Here is a 21,448-nt window from a genome sequence, read left to right on the forward strand (position 1 = left end):
CGTGTGTAGAGGTCAGAGGGCAACTTCTAGCATGTGGGTTCTGGGGATTCAACTCAAATTCTCAGGCTTGGTAGCAAGCCCCCTTATCTACTGAGCTATCTCACTGACTGACCCATGCTTTATTGAAGTTTATAAGACATGAAGCTGGGTCTGCTCTCTAGAAGTATTTTACTAATAGGCCTCTTGTTAATGAATTACTAATTTGAAATTTGAAGCTAGCTACTGCCTTGCTGACTTTTCCCTACCCACTATCCCAGGGCTTAAGTTTCTAAATCTAAACAAACCATGAACCAATTGCTCAAAAGCTCACTTGTTTTCTGTTTATCTGGGGGAGAAAGAGGGTATTCTGACAGGAACTTTTGGATGCTTTCAAAGCAAACCTTAGTAATTAGTCTGTATTAGTGAGAATACAGTTAAAAGCATGTTTTCCCCTTCCCTCCCTCCTTCTGTTCTTTGGAGCCCAGGCCTTCACTAGTGGCCCAGGCTGGCTTTGAACTGTGTACCATCATGTTTACTGTTTTCTTTTTCATTGTGAGTCAGAAGCCTGGTGAGTGTTGATGCTAGGTTTTTATTGATTTCCACAGGAAAACAATGAAGACTCGTTATATGGAGCTCTATGACCTTAATAAAGATTTGCTAAATGGATATAAGATTCGTTGTAACAACCACACTGAACTGCTAGGAAACCTGAAGGCGGTGAACCAAGCAATCCAGAGGGCAGGCCGTCTGCGAGGTACGTCTTTCCCCGGTACCTGATCTGTCTGATATTCTGAACATGAGCGCATGGACGACTGTGGATGCTTTGTAAACTCACACTGGCGCCTAAAGAGCCTTCCTTCCACACTGGCTTCTACTACTCACACCAGGGCTTTAGTTTTCTCTAAACAGATTTTTGTTTTGTTTTTATTTTATTTTTTAAAGAAGTAAAGTCTTGCAGGGCGTGGTGGCGTACACTTTAATCCTTGCACTCGAGAGGTAGAAACAGGTAGATTTCCTGTTAGTCTAGGCCAGTCTGGCCTACAGACTGAGTCCCAGGACAGCCAAGGCTACATAAAGAAACACTGTCTCAATACACACACACACACACACACACACACACACACACACGCACAAAACAAAAAAACCACCAAAAAAGAAATAAAGCTTTAAATTCCTTTTCTGAGCTTTTGCTGTAGCTTTTAAAGCAGCAGTTCTTAACCTGTGGGCTGTGACCCCTTTGGAGGTCATATATCAGATAATTATAATTTATAACAGTAGCAAAATTGGTTATGAAGTAACAAGTAATTTTATGGTGGGGGTAGCCACACATGAGGAATTAACATATCACAGGGTTGCAGCATTAGGAAGGTTGAGAACTGCTGTCCTAAGGGAAAACTTAGAGAGCAGTAGGATGGGCCACAGGGAATGGAAACAGCCTGAGGCCGCTGATTCTGCTGCATTGATCAGTGCTCCCAAGTCTCTCAAGTAGTCTTTTTAGGAGTGAGAGCTGAGTCGTCTCTACAAACCTACTGTCGATTCTGGCTTGGGATGACCTCCAGGCTTGTTTTGTAATAAATTCTGTCTTTTCTAAGAGGTAGCAAGTTAGCAAATTTTGTATATGTAACTCTTTTCTACCCTAGTTTCATGCTGTTTTCAAACTGTCCTTACCCCACCTGTTCTCTTCCAGATAGGGTTTCTCTGTGTAGCTCCGGCCATCCTGGAACTCATCCTGGTCGTGAACTCAGATCTGCTTGCCTCTGCCTCCAGAGTGCTGGGATTAAAGGCGTGCGCCACCACGCCTGGCTTGGCTTTGCATCTCTCTTTTGGGACGCACTGACTCGATGTTTTTCCTCACACAGTTGGAAAGCCAAAGAACCAGGTGATCAGTGCTTGTCGGGATGCGATTCGCAGTAACAACATCAACACACTCTTCAGAATCATGCGGGTGGGGACTGCTCCTTCCTAGGAGACAGGAGAGAGGAAGGAAGCTGCGAAAGGTTTGTGTCTAGACATGGAGGCTGGCTTGCTCCCAGTCCCATCCTGATGAATGGAGATTGCTAAGGATGAAACCATGCTAACGAACACAACTGAAGACAGAGCACTCCATCTGAAAGTCTCCTCGTCTGACGTCAGTATTGATGAGAGAGTGAGACTAAAAGTAACTATATCACCATTTCAGAGTTTAACTTGTTTCTGTACATAAAGTTAGTGTATGAATTTATCTCCCCCTTGAAATTGTAACTGAAATTTAAAGTGGAATATTTACTTTTTCATTAAAAATAAAAGACACTGGTCCTCCTTGTTGTTGATTATAAATTACCACCACAGCAGAAATGCACAAACATCTTTATTTTGTGAGGAAAACCGGAAATATAGATCCATTTTCTTAATCACTCAAATATATGTGTAAACATTTATATTAAGGAAACACAAATGTAAAGGAGGGTACCAGTCGGGCAGCATTAGTGGGACACAGATCTCCAAGAGCATCTCTGGCTGCTCATTTTCATCCCTAAGAAACCTGAAAGACACTCGCTTAAGGACCCCCTGAGGGACCATTCTCATTCTTGTATGCAGTGGTGGCCATTAGTGTCTCCCTCTGAGCCCTGTCTGACAAACTGCCCTGTAACCTTGTATTTATTTGCCGGACAGAAGACAGGGAAGAGAGAACGAAGAGGAGCCGTGTTTCCTAATACAGTGTAGGGTGGCCACGTTGACACGGTTACAGCAACACACGACTGTCACAGGATGGTGGATTTCAATTGACCTTTGTGTTTTTCCACACTTTTAATTTCTCAACAATGAACATGCATTATCTATAGTCTGAAGAGATATAAAGCTGTTGTCTTTGGAGGGAATATCACCTTTAGGAAAAAGAGTTATAAGAACTGGAAGTTCACAGCTAGACACAGTGGTACTCTGTAATCTTAGCAGTTGGAGAGCTAGGGCCTACAGAGACCCTTCTCAAAAACACCAATAAATAAGAAAACAAGAATTAGAGGCTCATTATTGAGAGACATGCTATTGGTCACACAGAAATTAGCATAGCTTTTACCAAGAAAAGACATTGAGAGCCTACATTCGACTCTCTTGCCCCAGGCCCAAAGCAGCAACCAATCAGGATCAAGTAATTGCAAGCGGAGGCATGGCCACTGTGCAAACCCGACAGTGCACTTGGAGAGACAATCGGAAGCTGTCTGCCTTCCAACATGGACGACATGTTAAATGTTAAAAATACTCTATTCAACAGCCTTAACTCACACAGTAGAACTTACTTTACACTTTAATTTTTAGGACTTTAACTTATAACTTTACATTGTATAGCTACAAAAATATTTCCTTTATTTTCTTTTTAAACCTTTCTGATGCACGCACGCACGCACGCACACATGCACGAGCACACACACACACACACACACACACACACACACACACACACACACACCTATGATTGTCGTCATCATCACTGCCTTCTACCTGTGTGGTTTGTCTACTGTGGTCTGCATGGGTAGTAACAGGCACAGAAGTGCCAACCCCAGAGCCATGCCTTTCCCTGAGTCCTCTCTGAAGGACCTGCCCGAAGCACATGGGAGTTACCGCCGTAACAGCAGTGCACTCTGAGCAGGTAACGTGAGCGAGCGCATGAGGGTGGCCTGCTGGCCACAGCTGTGTGCACAACTGCCTGGGCTGCGCCCTTACCGGTGGCAGCACAGGTGGCCTGGGCTGCGCTCTTACCGGTGGCAGCACAGTGGCCCGTTCTGGAACAGGAACCTTTCAGCTCCACTGGAGACTTAACGGGCCCACACACACGGTCACACACGCCAGTCATCTCACAGACACGACAATGTGGCTCACGGCAACTTAAAGGAGCAGCTGCTCCTTAGAGCAGAAAAGCAGCCTGCAGGTTCCGTCACTTGCAGGCCAGGGGCTCTGCAGACACAGAAAGGCCCCTTCAGAGGTCTTTCCAATCAGGCACTTCAACTGGGGGAGAGCGGGGTCTGCCTTTAGCCTGCAGCAGTTCAGAAAAGGCAAACTTCAAAATGGAGCATTAGCAACAAAGCGTGTGCAGTCCTGTGTGAGCGCTACTCTGTTTTAAAGTGCGGTGACGTCTCAAACAGGATGCGTGGGCCACAGCCATGGCTGCCTGGCATGGGAAGTCAACTCTAAAGCCAGGTCTGCATAGTCTTCCTTTGTTTTTGATTCCTGAATCAGGGTCTCACTATGTAGCTCTGGCTATCCTCAAATCTCTTTGTAGACCAGGCTGGCCTGAATCCACAGATCTGCCTGCCTCTGCCTCCTGAGTGCTGGGATAAGATGTGTACCTCCCACTCCTGGCTTGATACTTGTTTTTGAGACAAGGTGTATTGTTACCCAGGTTGGTCTTGAACTTGCTGTGTGGCTGAGGATAGTCTTGAACTCTTGATCTTCTTGCCTTTACCTTCCAAAAGCATGGGATTAAAGTATACCCCCTCAGTTTAGGCCTGGGTATTCTCGTGTCATTATTTAAGAATGACTTTGTTTTATGATTAAACCCAGAACATATAAACTTCTAAGTATCCATTAGGGTATGAATGTTAAATGTGTTTAACTGACTGGGGTAAATAAATTGAAAGCCATCAATCTAAAAGACAATGCATTTGGATGGACTTTTAGGACGTCAAAGAGAAGTGTGAAGAAGCCACTTTAAAGGTCCAGCGCTTTTCCTACTAATAGGTAAAGTCCATACTGAAAGCCACAAGGATAGTCAGAAAACGAGAAAGCAGCAAAGGAATGTGGTGTGGGGTGGTGAGGACATCTTTCAGCCACCAAGCACACCCCCACAAAATGGGAAGAGCTATGCCATAGTCCCATGGAGCAGTTCATGGAAAAGGACAGAAGCAAAAGGAGGACTTCTTATCCTCCTGGCACTGCCTTTAACATGGGGTCTTTCAAAAGGAAGGAAAAGGCAACTCCTTTCACACCCGGTCCTCCAGCATTTAGGAACACACAGTAACTGGGAGGCTAGACTCAGAGAAGTCATGGTTCCAGGTTTAAAGGCAGTAGATGAGGGGGAAAACAGGGCAGTAAACAGCCACAGGATTCCTGGGGCTGTGTTAGCTTCCAGCCAGATCTTTCCAAGGGAGCAGCGCTAGCTATGGGAGTGCACCCTGTCCTGGGAGTCAGGGTGGAGCTCAGCCCACAGTGCAAGTCATGACTCAGACTGTGTCACAGCTCTCAGGTTCAGCACGAAGAGGGTTACACAAGGTTTCTACCACTACTTAGGAAGGAGTGAGAAAGAAAAACACTGGAAACACTGATGGACCCTGAGGGCGCTGTGCTAAGTGAAACAAGCTAATTAGGAAGTGATCCACACTGTATGGATCACTGGTGAGGCAAAAAGTCGACAGAGAAGGGACCAAGCAGCATTTCCCTTTGGGAAGACGGAAAACACCCGGATACGGCAGTGATGGGTGCTTTGCACTTCAGTGTGCTCAACCCCACGGACTATACGTGCAGGAATTGTGGGGGTGGCGGCTCAGGCCTGCAATCCCAGCACTTAGGAGTTGAGGTGGAAGGATCAGTATTTCAGAGCTAGCCTGGGCTACATAGTAAAACCCTGTCAAAAGAACAAAACAAACCCCCCCGCCTCAAACCAAAAACAAGTGTTATCCTGCTAAATTGTGTATGGGTGTGTGTGTGTATTTAACCATAAATTAAAAAAAAAAATCACCAAAGTTAGAAAGTTGCCAAGGCAGTTACTATAGAACCAAAAGAATTCAAATGGGGTAAACCAGTTTTTAAAAACCAAGGGAAAAGTTCATAGCTCCAGCATGATGTCTAGTTTGAGGACAATCATGACTTTTATGAGAGGATGACCAAGATTTGTATGTTTGGGGAGACAGTAGCACTGTCTAAGCCACACTGACCTTGGAACTGAAGGTCCCCTTCCTCTGCCTCCTGAGGCTGGCATTACAGGCGTGCACCAGCACAGGGCAGCCTGTAAGGAGGGCACTTAGTTACCCAGCATGCGCGCTTCCCTTCCCCCACACGTTCCCAGCACTGGTGGAGCGAATGCTAGCTGGCCCTGCCCAGTCTTGTTACTCGTAGTACATGAATGCGAAGTCCCAGAACCCGCTTCTGTTTGGGAAGGTGTTCCTCTGCTCTAGGCTGCGGTGGTTAATGTGCTTCACAAATCTCAGAGTTTCTCTGTCTCTGTAGACCAAGGCCAGAGCATTGTTTTCTGGATTCACTATGAGCAGCTGAAACAGGACATACAAGACACATCAGAGCCCAGAGTCACTCTCAGCTCGGCGGGGAATCATCACAGAGCAGGGGGGCAGTATTTAAGCAGGGAGGAGGTTCCAAAGACGTTTTTATTAGGAGATGAGCTTTTCTCTGTCTAGACATTTCCCAACAAGCTCTGCTTCACTGTGCAAACTCAGAAAAGGTTTTGTCTAGTGTGTTTTCAGCTACTTAGAGAGCGGGGGCGTGGCCTCTTAGCACGCCCCTCAGTAAGGCACAACAGTGTGCGCTGACTTCCCTTTCACAACATTACTGCAAGCTCAGCATTTTCTTGTAAAATCAGAGCCACCTCAAGGCAGGCTAGCATGAATTTTCAGCTAAGACCACTGGCTGAGGTAACACAATTTGTGTTTCTTGCCAGTCGTGATGGCTCATGCCTGTAACATTAGCATTTGGTCATTGAAGGCGGGAGTGTTGTGCCAAGAATGAGGCCAGCCTGGGCCATATAGTGAGACCCTGCCTCAAAAAAACACCCCCCCCCAAAAACAAAAACAAAAAACAATTAAAACCAATAAGGAAATAAATTGGTGTCTGAAGAGCAGGACTCTTTCAAGAGCTAGAAAGGAGAACTTGTTCAAAGGAAGCCCTTACCTCTTCATCTTCACCTTTCGCAATGTAGGAGGTGAAGCCGCCATACTCTGGCTCCCAGCCTGACGAGGGAAAGAAAACGGCACTGAGCCCCACTGCCAGAGGGACTCCTGCTGAACAGGGGCTCTGGAACTTGTGTATTGGCCTTTAGCATCTGCTGTCATGGAGTCCCTTCTGTTAAATGCCTAATTTCCCAGACAGCTGAACTGAAACCCAGGCTTACCAATGAATACGGAAAGAGGAAAGTAAAGGGATTAGCCTTTCCATACCCAGGTATAAATCCTGTTTGGGGAGACTGAAGTTCACCGTCAGTACCCTGGAGAGATCTGAGGCTGTGGCCAGCGGCCAGTAGGTATGAGTCGGCTGAGCTGGGAGTCCCTCTGGAGAGCCTGCCTGGACTCAGGAGATGGCTCTGCTCCTTCCTACCTTCACAGCCGCAGTACAGAAACAGGTCCAAGGCAAACTCCGTCTTGCTGTTGTCGTGGACTAAAGTGTAGTGACCAGTTTTCCATCGCCTCAGCTCTCCCTGGCACATGGGAACACTTGATTCTAAGAAAACACAAAATAATGCCCAGCAGGTTTTTACAGCTTTGATACAAATGCTTGAAGGCAAGACCCACTGTAAGGTCTTGTGACAGTCAGACGTTATGAGGTTTTACTACTCAGTGGGGAGGATGCCAAGTTCTAATGTCAATCTCTCTCTCCTCCCTCTCCCCAGTGTCTCACTCTCTGTAGACCAAGTTGAACTCAGAGATTCACCTGCTCTGCCAAAGAATGGTGTGGTGAAAGGGCGTGCCAGCACCTCTGGCTGAGTCTCAGAGATTTAATCACAAAATGAATCAGTAAATAAATAAACCTTGAACATACTTTTATGCATCTTAAAGCAAGGAAGAGATTTCTTATGTCACCACCAACACAGGAAACATGGATGATGGATAGACAGACAGTAGATAGATGGACGGAAGACAGATGGACGGTAGACAGATGGACTGTTTACTAAATCTTTTGGTTATTTGGATGGTAGATAGATGGACGGTAGACAGATGGACGGTAGATAGACAGACGGTAGACGGATGGTAGACAGACAGACTGATTGCTAAATCTTCTGGTTATTGCTGAGGATCCAACTGAGGAGCCAGGAACGGCAGGTGAGCACTTGACCTTGACCACTGAGCTGTCCTGCCCCTCCTGCTGCCTACTTGGAGGAGCTGGGGTCTTCACAAAGCCCAGACCAGCCTTGAGGATGCAGTCCTCTTACATTACCTCCTAAATTCTGGAGTTAGAGGTGTCTCGTCATGCCCAGCTTTGAGCACTAAACTATTTTGTAGAGTCGGAGGGTTAGGGCTAGCGTTTGGTGGCACGACACCTGCCTGGCGTGGCCAAGCCTTGAGTTCCATTCCCAGTGCCACAGAAAGAACACACAATGACAACGTTTATAAAGCTTAAAGGAAGGCAGAGACTCTGGGTCCGCCACTGCCTCTTGGTTATAGACCCAGCTTAGCTCCTTCCTCTGGATCCTCTCAGCCCTCCCTCCTAGCCCATCTCCATTCCTTTGTGTCAGCAGCAGGCACCTAGAAACACTTTCTGCCTGGGATCCCCAGTGAGCACCCCGGGAGAGGACTCAGGCAAGGAGGTTTTCACTCTCCTTCCTGGTCTCTCACTGGAAACCCTGCAGCAGCACGCTCGCAGGGGCCACCCCTCTCACCCTACCTCTGTTCCCTGAGTATTCCAACTCTTGTTACAGATGGAGGTCTCTCCTAGCCCTCATGCTCCTCTCTGCAGACGTACTTGTCCTTCTGCAGCCTCCTTGTAAGAGCCCCTCCTTTCACCACACCTCCAGCTCCATGGGAACCTTGCTTCTCAGTGCAGACAGGAGGTCCTAGTTCATTCCCTCAGTTCTCAGCCTTTCCTCTTAGCCCAACTCTATTCCTCTCTGCCACCAACTGACCTGGAGAAGCACTCTCTACCAGGAAACCCACAGCTAATCCACTTTCCCAGAGACACCAACACCCAGAATCACTTCAGTCTTAACTACAGATGCTTAAGACACCAGCACAGAAATACAACATGGAGGGCCAAGACAAAATTCCTGCACCAGAACCCAGCAACTTTACTACAGTGGGGTCTGGGAGATGCCATTCAGCTGAAGCACAAGACGTGGACTTTACTTATGTTCAAGGACCTTAAACAGTATATGAATAACTTTTAATGATGTCCACAAAACCACAAAGAAATAGTGGGACGAAACAGTGAACAGCTCAAGGCATGAAAGTTGAAAGAGAATAATGAAAGAAAACCCCAATCTGAAAAACTGGAGGTGAAAAATTACACAAGAATCTTAGAGAGAAGCCTCACCAACAAAGTGGGAGACATGGAGGAGAGAGTCACTCAGGCCCTGAAGACAAGGGACAAGAAATGTTAGAGGAAGGAGAATAAACCCAAAGACAGGAAATATTTTCAACAGAATCATAGAAGAACCATTTCCCAGTGTAAAGAAGGAAGTGCCTATATATGCATTTAAATGCCTACAAGAAGCATATAGAAGAACAAAAACAGGACCAGAAAAATTCCACATGACACATAATAATTAAAACACTAAATGCATAGAATAAAGAAAAATATTAAAAACTACAAGGGAAAAAGATGAAGCAGCCAAAAGACCAAGTAAAGGCAGGCCAATTAGAATAACGCCTGACATATCAGTGGAGACTCTAAAAGCTAGAAGGGCCTGAATGGATGTTCTATAAACTCTTACGAGACCACAGATGCCAGCCCAGATTATTATACCCAGCAAAGCTATCCATCACCACAGATGGAAAAAATAAGACATTCCATGATAGAACTGAATTTAAGCAGTGCTTATTTACCAATTCACTTCTATAGAAGGCACTAGAGGGAAAACTACTACTGCCTGAAGAGGCAAACTACACAAGAAAACAAAGAATAAATAATCCAAGAGCGGTCAATCAGAAGAGTGGGGAAACCCCCCACACCATAACAAGAAAATAGCGAGAATCAATAAACACTGCTCATGGGTAACTCTTAATATCAATGGTCTTAATTCCTCCTAAAAAGACACAAACTAACAGAATGGATGGGAAGAGAGGATCCATCCTTCTAGTGCATGCAAGAAACACACCCAACCACTAAGGCTAGATATCACCTTAGAATAAAAGGATGGAAAACGGTGTTCTTAGCAAATGGACTCAAAGAAAACCGATATAGCCATTTTAGTATCTGACAAAAGATATTTCAAACCAAAACTAATCAGAAGGGAAGGACCCTAAAAACTCAAAGGGAAACCCACAAGAGGATACTGGAATCTTAAACATTTATCGCCAAACCAAGGCACAGAACTAAGCCAGGTAATCTCAAAGCATCAAACAAAATGGCCGAGAAACACTTAAAAAAAAATTCAACATCCTTAGCCAGCAGGGAATTGAAAATAAAGTACTTTTAGAGATTCTGTCATTTGCCATTCAGAATGGCCAAGATCAAGGAAACAAATGACCGCTCATGGTGTCCAGGATGTGGGGAAAGGGAGCAGGTATTCACTGAGGGTGGGAGTGCAAACTTGTAAGCCGCCATGAAAATCGGCTCCCTCAGGAAGCTGGGAACAGCTCTAGCTCAGGATGGCACTACTCTTGGGCATGCACCCAGAGGACTCGGCATCTTGTTCAGATACACACACTGCTCATCTGTGTTCATTGCTGCTCTGTTCCTAAGGGCCAGAAATTGGGAACTGTCTAGATGTCCACTAACCTATGATAAAGAAAATGTGGTGTTTTTACACAATGGAATAGTATTGAGATGTTAAAAAATGAAATCATGACATTTGCAGGTAGATGAATAGGACTAGAAAAAATTCATCCTGGGTGAGGTCACCTAGACCAATAGACAAGCACTGTATGTTATCTCTCTTACATGTGGATTTAGTTTTTAAGCATTTGATACTACAATCCATATAACCACCGAGGCTAGAGTAAGGGACTAAGGGAATGTATCTTTGAATGGAAATATGGGGAGGGACAACTAACACTAAGGGCCATTGTGGGTTACATGGGAATCTACTACTGTACAAGCTTCCTAAGAGAGAAACACGTTCAAGAGATATAAATGGAGTCAACAAAGAGCGGGGGAGACAATGTCCCAACCAGCCGCCTTTGTCATCGTGTGAAACCTCCGGTGCCAGTAATGGGTTCTATTTAGTTGAGTGGCTGGCCAAAGTATCTCCATGGGAAGCCCCAAACATCTCAGGCCGTTGCTAAAGTCATTCTAAACTGACGGTAAGGCTTATTACCGAAGACATCATTTACATATCTCGCTGAACACGGCGAGATCAAGGAGGTGCTTCACTAGAGGCTTCGCCCCTTCTGGTTAGTGTTCATGGTACTGGAAGGTACTCTGCATGCTGTCAGACGGGAAAAGGCAGCCATCAACCCGGCCACAAACCCTGTGATCTACAGAGGCGGGCTGCTTGAAAGATACGCTGGCATAGCAGTGGCACGGACACCGTGGGAGTAACCCACCACGCTGACCACGAGATGGGACCCACGCCTGACACTGCGTGGGTGGCCCAAACAATAGTGTTCTGCTAAAGGAACACAACAAGGAGACTCTGCCAGTTCCATAGACCGCGCTCAGCCACCAGAGACCCTCTCCTTGCAGTCGATGGACACTAACACAGACACCCACAACTGGACACTGCGGAGAAACAGAGAACACTCAGTCCTAAGTGGGATGGAGCTATGCAGAAGAGAAGACAGAAAGATCGCAAAGAGCCAAAGGGGATGGACACAAGAACAACAACTCCAAATGACCCCTCCGCCACAACAGGGCTGATGCACGACTGGATTCACAGAGACTGTGGCAGCGTGTAATGGGGTCATGTGACAAAGAGTGACTATGACTGAGCAGCCTCAGGCGAGAGGGTAAATGGCAAAGCTTCTGCGAGGAAGTGCCACAGCTCGGTTCTGAATGAGAAGGAAGGCGGGAAGAGCGGCGGAGAAGGCGGAGAACCAGTAACTTTATTACAGTGAGGGCGTGGTCCCTCGGGAAGTGACACAAGATGCTATGTAGGCTTTCAGCTCTGCGTGAGGTTTCTTTGTTTTCTGGGCATAGATCTGACCTCTGCCATCTCCTTGGAGAACTCAAGGTCCAGGAGAGCTGACTGTTTTATTCTCCTGTTCCTGAGGTGGAAATAGTAGATGTTCAGGAAGTAAAGAAGGGTCAATCATTTGTGTCTGGTGCCTCAGACCGAGGCCATCCCGACACCCAAGGATAAATCAGTGGAATGTTTCCAGGTGGAAATAAAAGCGAGTCCTAACACCAGCTTACCTTTCTTTGCTTCGTCTTCCTGTGGTTCTGGGTCTGCCTGTTCACCATTCTCTTGACTGTGGCTGCCGACAGCTGCCTGATTATCCTCTGGCCCTGGGGGGCTTTGGCTAGTCCCTTCTTCAGTGCCACCAGCAGCGCTGGCTGTCTCCCCCTCTCCTTTGTCCTCGGTCTCATCATCTTCTGAAGGGGCCAAGAAGTGAAGCTTCAGCCCGGTGAAGTTGGAGAGCAGCAGGAACATTGCCTCTGAGTGAAACAGGCCCATGCACTCCTTCAGAACATCAGGGAGGTTACTTTCCTTCGCTTTCTCATAAAACCTGAAAAGAAGCAACGGCAAACTCCTCAGCCCCACACTCGAGACTGCCCATCCATCGAAACTGGTCATTAGCGTTGAGCCTTTCTCCCTAAGTGACGGCACAACTTATGACAACAGTGAGACTCTGCTAGGACCTGCCACAGCATGTCCTGGGGAACTAAATATTAAGGCAAGTGCCCTACTGGGGATGAGCTGTGCAGATGAAAGGGAGATGCTAAATGCAGATGTAATGGTGACCTCTACCTGTAATGGTGACCTCTACCTTTTGTTTGGGGGACCATGGCTTTTCCATTCCACATCTCCTTTCTCCAAGGCTTCACAGACCTTTGCAAATTTCTCAGGCTGGAAAATAAGCAAATAAAGATGTTAGCAAATCCTCCTGCAATCAATCCCTCACTATTCCATGAGGAGAAGTGGCTCTGTAGAATATTAGCTGGCTGATTCCTAAGAGGACCATTTGAATATTTCCTCTTTTATACACGGTCTCTGTGGCAGCTGTACCCAAAGGAACCAAGTGTCATTGGGCTATTCCGTTAAGTGTTTGTAAATTTATTATTAAAGATTTTTATTTGCATATATGCGTGTGGTGTATGTGAATGTATGCACATGAATACATGTACCCATGTGTGTGTGGGTGGAAGCCAGAAGTATCTCTTCCACTGGTTCCTCACTGGACCCGGAGCTTGTGGTTCCCAGACCCTCGCCTCAGTAGGTTGGTAGCCAGCAATTCCACCCTCTTATCTCTACCCTGGAAGATAAGCAAACAAACATCTGCTCACATGGGTGCCAGGGGTCTGAGCTTAGACCCTCACGCTTACGAAACAAATGGCCCTACTCCGTCCCTCTCCCAGCTCTTAGTGCTTGAACGGCTTACGTTAAATTGCTTATCACTAAACCTCAGATTCCTAGTGGCACTAACTCCTCTTGGATTCTTAGGATGCCGTGAGGAAAAGGTAAACTGTATTAGCGAGTCTCAGTAAAATGGACATCTCTACACACCAATATAGACTCTCTTGGTCCCACTTGTCCCCTCATTTAAGAAGCTCTCGAATTTAGCATAGTCAAATACAACGTTAAGAACCTGGCTTTCTATTAAAATATACCCGTAAGAGGCTTTACCTAAAAAATTGTATGTATATGGGTGTTTTGTCTGAATGTTTATGTGTCTGTGCACTGCCCATGAGGGCCAGAAGAGGCCCTGGATCCCCTGGAAATGGAGTTAAAGACAGGCGTTAGCTGCTATTACTTTTGTAACAAGATAAAGCCTCTCAAATTCTGTAACGTTCAATGTCAGCTGTGAAATTCTGACAGAGTCAGTTTACAGAACCCCTCCTCTTTTAATTTTTTTAAAGAATCATTTCTTTATTTTATGTTTATAGTACACTGTAGCTATCTTCAGACACACCAGAAGAGGGCATCAGACCCCATTACAGATGGTTGTGAGCCACCATGTGGTTTCTGGGAATTGAACTCAGGACCTCTGGAAGAGCAGTCAGTGCTCTTAACTGCTGAGCCATCTCTCCAGCCTGAACCCCTCCTCTTTTTCGTGGAGGAAGAGCTCCTGGGAATGTTTATTTGTGTCTGCCGTGGTCATGGAGTGCTTTATCAGTGTGTGCTGTCTCACAGAGCTCTTGCAACTCTGCAAGACAGGCAAGGTGGGTATCGTCGCACTGTAACCAGTAATACAACAAATACCTAGTGAGGCTGATTGGCTCAGGTCAGGGAAACCTGAGCCAGCACATGATTCTGACTTCGGCTCTCTTTCCACTCAAGTTGGCTCATGATGGTCAAACATTCAGTGTTAGATCAACTATAAGTAGCAATCTATCTATTACAAATTAGTTGGGGTTGGGGATTTAGCTCAGTGGTAGAGCGCTTGCCTAGGAAGCGCAAGGCCCTGGGTTTGGTCCCCAGCTCCGAAAAAAAGAAAAGAAAAGAAAAAAAAAATTAGTAAATACCACACTAATCAAATGAACAGGAAAAAACCCCAACTAGGTATCCAGTCCCTATCAAGGCAGGGATGTGTATGTGTACACTGAGCAATGTAGTCCTGGACAGGAGAGATGGTTTAGTGGTTAACGTGCTTTTTACAGAGGACCCCGACCTGGAACTGACTCAGTGCCAGGGGATCCGATGCCCTCTTCTGGCATTTAAGCACCCATATGCATGTGTGCAAACATCCATGCTTCTTTTTAAAAACAAAAGATAAACCTTAACAAAAGAGTTCTCAGAATCCTGGGAATATCAATTTATTTGAAGAGAATTACATAAACATCTGAACTAAGAGGGAAAATAAGTCTTGGGGCACTCACGTTTCCCAAGATTAAATGTCAAACAACACATACAGATCAGGGTATGGGCCTACCTTAAGAAACTCCTTCAGGAGAATTTCAGACCTTTCCTCAAATTCTTCCTGAATTTGCATTTGATAATCCATTTCCAGGTAAGCAGGGTTGATCCACTCGTATAAAATTTCATGCTTATAAGAGAAGCAGCAGATACAGGGGATCCATTAGTCCCTTCTGTAGCACCATTCCACATTCCTCACTTTTTATGTTTTCTCCCATCAAACAAATAAGTTCTGGAAAACTATGCCAAAAACATTATCAGAATCTGTCTAAGAAAAGTGAAAGTTCCAAGTCTAGTTTCAGCACTGGCAAAACCCAATTTTACGATCAGGAAAACAGGCTGAGTATACAGTTCATTGGAAGAATGCTTGGTTAACGTCTGCGAGGCCCTTGGTTTGATGGCTAATGCTGCAAAATACATGCCAGTTCTCACGTCCTCCCAAGTGAAGTCAGAAAAACGACTGATGTGTGTATAGTACATAAGGTAAGACTTCCAATAATTTATGCTTACGTCTTGTGGGATGTGAGGGCTTCGAGGGACTGGGGGCTCAAAGTAGGTGGGAGGCCTGGCTAACGAAGGACCGTGAAACCAGCCACTTATGGACAAACGTGTTAATTCTTCAGACAGGACTTCAGACACCTGCAAGAGCGAGACCATCGGCATCAACACAAGGGATGGGGAGTGAGGACACAGGTCAAGGCACACTAGCTGGGTACGCAAAGGTCCTGGTGAGACAGTGAGTCCAACGGGAAGGAGACACTGTTAGTGAGTGATCCGAGAGCCAGACCCTTCATCCCTAGGGCACTGTAGGTTTGCCTTACGGTCTTTACCTGGTGAAAGGATACTGGAGACACTTCAAAGAAAACCAGTTTGTTCCAGGCAGGGACAAGAGACTTCACAATCTGCTTTGGCTGCAAGTGTTCTGCATCGGGAGAGAAGACACCCATGAATAGGGCCCAGCATCCTTAGCACTTTCCGGCTGCCTCATCCAGCTCCGGCCTTCTCATATACTCCCTCCTACCTGTCACTCAAGCTTGCTCCTTCAGCTAGGTGACATGTGCTTCTCCCACACCGTCCACCCATTGCTGATGAGAGCCAGATTAGGTTCTCATTCTCCTGGAGTCATCCCGTGCTGAGCCCCTCAAAAGACCTGAACTCTTGTCAAACAGACTGCTGTTAGCAGACTCATCGGCACATGGAGCTCGGTGTGCTTTTTACCCTTTGCGGTTAGGACACAGTTAAGGCCCACTTCTCATATGAATCAGCTTGGTCTCTGGAGAACTGACCTGAAATGTAACTTCAAGAGGTGGTGGTTGGGCTTGCATTAATTCCACCCATGTTAGTCACTGTGCTAAGTGCACGGTTTCTCTGCAATTTGACACATCGTATGTCAGAGTGGCTGTCCTGAGGCAAGTGCCGGGAATTCAGGAGTGGCTACCTGGAGCTGGTAAATGTGCATCTTACCATCCGTGTCATAGAGGTCCAGGGTGCCCCCCAAGTCCCTGTCCCAGGAAGGAACCAGGTACAGAATGAAGGCGATCCGGCGCCCCTCCAGCTCGTCGTCGTGGCAGAGCAGAGCATCTGTGGGCACGAGAGCGTAATTTAGGTCTCTGCGTACACAGTCGCTGCTACCTGCTTTGTATTCTGTCAGGGCTGACACTCGTCTGTAACGTCCACTCCAGCTGGACGTTAAAACTGTGCTGCAGTTTTAAAACGACGCTTCTCTTGTGTAAATGTAGCAATAACGCTCAGACAGTATAGAAAGCTTTAAACACAACCGATACGGACAGATCTACAATACGGTTATGGAAACACTACTTTCCACATATTTTTTTGTAGTACTTTTCCCTTGTATATATGTTTACCTAAAGAAATGCTTATGCTATAGTGGTGGGTTATAGACTGAGTGTTTCAAAATTACAGGGCGAGCGTCGTTCCATCAATACACACCCTGACATCACTTTTAATGGCTGCACTCGCTGTTCTGTGTAGAGGTACTGTGCACCTTCTCTTTTACTGCGTTTCTAATATTATTGAATATTTTTGCTTGTATTTCTTGGCTATTCCAAAGAAAGCCTTAATGAATCTTACTGTTCCTGGGTATACACGCTCCTTTGTTTCTGTTTTTTGTTTTTTTTTTTAAATTTTAAACATTTATTTCTTGTGATGTTGGTGGCAGGAGAGGGACATGTGGATCAGAGGACAATGTAGGAAGGTGGTCCTCCCTTTCTGCCACGTAGGTCTTGGGAATGTAACTTAGACTGTCAGAACCAAGCTGCCTCGTGGCAACTTACACTGCAGTGATCTACCAATATAAAAATTACCATGTGAAGATAACTGAACCAAGGTTTGCCGACAAACATGGCAGTTACATAATCTTAGAGCAGCATGTTCAAGGTTCTTGGTTTGTCTCCCACAATTCTGATAGTCAGGTCTGGGAGCAAAGCTTTACAATCCTAGCTACTGCAGAAGTTGAGCAAGAGATTCAAGTTTAAAGCCAATCTGGGCTACAGGGTGGGTTCAAAAGCAACCTAGGCAACTTAGATTTAGATGCCAACTGAGAGAGAGAGAGAGAGAGAGAGAGAGAGAGAGAGAGAGAGAGAGAGAGAGAGAGAGAAGGAGGGAGGGAAGGAGGGAGGGAGGGAGGGAGAGAGGGAGGGAGGGAGGAGGACTGAGGCTACATCTCAGAGACAGCATCTGCCTAGCCAAGTTGAGACCCTTGGTTCAATCCCAGCAGCAGAACGAACAGCAAAAGCATCTGCCACAAAGTGCGTCCTGAAGGAGGAAGGCGAAGCAAGGCATGGCGATCTGAGACTGGCCTCCCTGTAAGCTCTCCAAGGTCACATCTCAAGGTTACAGTCACTTTGAACCATCCAGCAGGATTCAGGAAAAGCTCAGCATTAGCTATGGCGTTCCTTCCAAATGCACGTCTCGAGGAGAATCACCCAATCATAAGGACACACCAGATACATCTAGACTCAAGGAGTTGTTAAAAGACAAGTGTCTGTAAGTCTGTGGAAGCAGCAGGGTCCAGGAAGTCGAGGAGAGACCAGGAGGCTGATCTAGACTGAAGGGGGCTCAGCAGACAGGGCGAGCGGATGCGGCACGCCATCCTCCACAAGATCTTTTCGCCTCAAGGACTGAACAGTAGCAAGTGAACGATGTCTATGAATTGGGTGGGAGCAACACTGGCCGTCACGTTTCTGACTCTGAGGTTCATTACTGTCACAGAGGAAGAACGACTGCAGTGTTCAGGCCTATGGAATCTCAGGACTGCAACTGCCTTTCAAGTAAAACGGGAAAACAAATTATTTGTGCTATGCTTGACTTTGATTCTACTTCTGTTTGAAATTATTTTAAATTAAAAATAAAAAAGCTAGATGTGGTGTCGCTCCAGATGAGCTGTTAGACTGAGGCCAGCCCGAATAACAAAAGCGAGTCCCTGTCTCAAAGAAAATAAAGTAGTAAGTAAGAAAAAGTACTAAAGATACAGCATGGCTTTTCACATGCATTCCTAAGTTCATCTCCAAAACACTTTACCAATTTAGACTTCCCCAAGGCCATATGTGACAGCAAACCTGAATCGAAATTTAGTAAGACAAAACCACGTAACCCTTCCTTCCATACACACTCCGGTGCACATTTCTGAGTTCAGAAGGGGAACTGGAAGGCAAAAGACAGCTCTGAGGGGGAAAGGCAGGTGACAGGGTTGTTACTGTTTTCATATCCATTTCCTATATCCACTTTCTAAAATCAGAATAAGAGAAGGAAAACATTAAAGGAGAGGAGGACCTTTAGAAGTCTTGAACAGAATTTATAGCACCACCTTCTCAGTTTTACAATACTGTGTGCGGGTTGGTATGAGAACTTTTCCGCAAACACGTTCAACAGCTCCATACACCACAGACAGCCATTACCTTACCCTTTGTGGTGACGGCTATCCCTGTGTATGAGCCGAGTCCTTACAGGGAAGACCGGAAGCTACCTGGTACCCTGATTCTACCATCCATCATGGTGGAGCTAAAGCCTCGGAATCTTTAGACAGCAGGGCTTTAGCCTCCTTACCAGTGAACTCGTATTTAGCACAGGACATGTCAACGGTTGCTTCTAGGTCAATGCCGGAAACCTTAGAAAGCCAGGCCCGAAAATCTTCAAACATAAGTGTCCTAGAAGTGTGAACAAAAAAAAGACGGCTCGTTAGGCCACAGATGGCCTCGGTCTGCAGCTGTGTTATTCCTATACATACTCTCTCAAGGTCACATTTTACTCTGGAGCGCTGCTCTCAAATCTCACTCACAAGACCCCGAGAGACGCTCCGTCTCCCTTTAAACTTGCACAGTGTTCAGTTCCCAGAGACACAGTGTAACTCTCAGCTACCACAGTGCTCTTGTTCCAAGCCTTTGCACGCATTGTGTTCTCTAGCAGTTTGCCTTCATTTGGGATATCCTCCACACCAGTGCCCTGAGCGCCGTTGTAAGCCCCCATGTCAGGGCTTCGTTACAAATCACCCATTGTCAGAAAGCCTTTCCTGCAGTAGATGGGAAAACTCAACCACTATTTTCACACATTTTGCTTCGGACATCAAACATGTGGGCTTTCTGTTGGTACCTACCTATTTTTGGAAGCAATTCGTTCAATTCTTACACTATCTACAGGTTTAATGGTTCAGACTCAAGGGATTGGTCCAACCTTCAGACCCAATCAGAAAACCAGCTCATGAGTTTTGCCAGCTGGGTATAAATATGAGGCCCCTACAACACTCTCCTCAAGCTGGATCCTTTGTTAGGTAATTTCTGCTTACTGTATTTCTAGTTTATTATAAAAAGAGACAACTCAGGGGTTGGAGAGATGGCTCGGTGGTTAGCAGCGTTCCCTGCTCTTGCAGGGAACTTGGGTTTAGTTCTCAGCACCCACAGCAGGAAGCTCACATCTGCAATTTCAGTTCCAAGGGATTCAATGTCCTCTGGCTTCCAGGGGCATCTACACACACATGAGCTCAACGAGGGCAGACACACATTAACAAAATAATAGACAAATATAAAAGATTCACAGCATAAAGTGCTGGGAAAAGGAACAGAGCTTGTCGCTATCTCTCTAGCATCCACGACTTACAGATGCTTTGCTACACAGGCCTGATGGATTAAACACACCGCTGGCCACTGGTGATGAACCCAGCCAGCCGTAAGCCCCTCTTCTTCTGCTTTGTAGCTCAGTCTTGGTCTACAATGTACTACGTCACTCAGGCTAGACTCAGACTTGGGGCACTCCTCCCACTCCATCCAAAGACCCTCTGGTTTTTATTAGAGGTAGAACATCAGGGCTGAGAGCTGTACTCCTCTCCGTTATCCTCTTGGCAGCTGTCCCTCCTTCCCCAACCTTAGGGGTGTTCGTTACCTTCAGCTCTGGTATGACAGAAAAAGATTTTTCCTGAGAAAAGATTTCCCATTTGCCTTTATTAACTCCAACACTTACATTCTACGTTTTAGGAGCTGGCTGCCAGCAACGGGGACTAAGATCAAATATGCATTTCCTGTTATAAACCTCAGTGTCATAAGCACTAATACTAATGCAGTGATGTGCCCTTGAAATGAGGATTGTTTTGAACTGTCTTTTTTCTGATTCTCATTTCGGTTAAATCTACATGTGTACCTCTCCTGCTTTTCACTGCATCCTTTCTAAAACTGCAACGGTGCTGTGGGGAAGGCAGAGTCTGACTGAGAACAGCTCTCTCTTCACTTTGGGACATAATTGTCAATAAACCCATTTTCCCCTTTTATGTATTTTATGACACTTTTTCTTCACAAAGGCAAGAAGCTGGGTCCAGGGTTGAGTAGTGAGTCCTAGGGACTCCAGTAACACTAGAATTGCCACTTACAGGCGCCTGGGTGAGCAGCTGCAAGAGATCATAAAATGACCTTTCTTCTTTTTTTCTTTATCTTTAATTTTTTTTAAGATTTATTTATTTATTATATATAAGTACACTGTAGCTGTGTTCAGACATACCAGAAGAGGACATCAGATTCCATTACAGATGGTTGTGAGCCACCATGTGGTTGTTGGGAATTGAACTCAGGACCTCTGGAAGAGCAGTCAGTGCTCTTAACCACTAAGCCCTCTAGCCCTAAAATGACCTTTCTAAAATTTAAATTTATTTGTGCGTGCGTGCGTGCGTGCGTGCGTGCGTGTGTGTGTGTGTGTGTGTGTGTGTGTGTGTGTGCGCACGCGTGTGTGTGTACACATACAATGGAACACATGTGGAGGTAAGAGGACAATATGGAGAAAACTGTTCTGTTCTCTTATCCTGTGTGTTGGGAATTGAGCTCAGGTCATCAGGGTTGGTGGCAAGCACCTTGACCAGCTGAGCCAACACATTGGCCCACAAAATGACTTTAAATTGTAGTAACAATGAATACTATATTAATCACACAACAGTCAACAATACCCACAGGTGTTCTGATTCGAGCGGGGGTGTTAACATAAAAGATAAGGAACATTTGTTTCCATTATAAGCTAAGCTAGCCTTCTGGTCTTTGTGTAGAAGCCTCTTTAATATAATTTATAACTAGTTGAGTTAGTCAACTGAAATAATGTTAACTTTGA

General features: G+C 45.8%; 2 protein-coding genes across 6 annotated transcripts in view; one reads left to right on the top strand and one right to left on the bottom strand.

The window, feature by feature from the left end:
* Positions 1–2,271, top strand: part of Bbs2 (Bardet-Biedl syndrome 2) — a 35,346-nt gene extending 33,075 nt beyond the window's left edge. For 3 of the 4 annotated variants that reach the window (XM_006255131.5, XM_039097425.2, XM_063277732.1), the window contains 2 exons: positions 585–733; positions 1,839–2,271. In XM_006255131.5, coding sequence (XP_006255193.1) covers positions 585–733; positions 1,839–1,945 — 256 coding nt within the window. In that variant the 3' untranslated portion in view covers positions 1,946–2,271. 4 annotated transcript variants of the gene reach the window in all.
* A 38-nt stretch (positions 2,272–2,309) lies between these two features.
* The window catches only part of Ogfod1 (2-oxoglutarate and iron-dependent oxygenase domain containing 1), a 29,570-nt gene continuing 10,431 nt past the window's right edge, over positions 2,310–21,448 (bottom strand). For both annotated transcript variants that reach the window (NM_001107411.3, XM_063277995.1), the window contains exons 4-13: positions 18,914–19,014; positions 16,313–16,429; positions 15,679–15,770; positions 15,359–15,487; positions 14,865–14,978; positions 12,762–12,841; positions 12,187–12,500; positions 7,276–7,398; positions 6,853–6,911; positions 2,310–6,218 (exon numbers count right to left, since the gene is read on the bottom strand). In NM_001107411.3, coding sequence (NP_001100881.1) covers positions 6,057–6,218; positions 6,853–6,911; positions 7,276–7,398; positions 12,187–12,500; positions 12,762–12,841; positions 14,865–14,978; positions 15,359–15,487; positions 15,679–15,770; positions 16,313–16,429; positions 18,914–19,014 — 1,291 coding nt within the window. In that variant the 3' untranslated portion in view covers positions 2,310–6,056. The remainder of the gene's footprint in view (positions 6,219–6,852; positions 6,912–7,275; positions 7,399–12,186; positions 12,501–12,761; positions 12,842–14,864; positions 14,979–15,358; positions 15,488–15,678; positions 15,771–16,312; positions 16,430–18,913; positions 19,015–21,448) is intronic.

Source organism: Rattus norvegicus, chromosome 19, assembly GCF_036323735.1.
Source record: "Rattus norvegicus strain BN/NHsdMcwi chromosome 19, GRCr8, whole genome shotgun sequence".
Classification (NCBI taxonomy): Eukaryota; Metazoa; Chordata; class Mammalia; order Rodentia; family Muridae; genus Rattus; species Rattus norvegicus.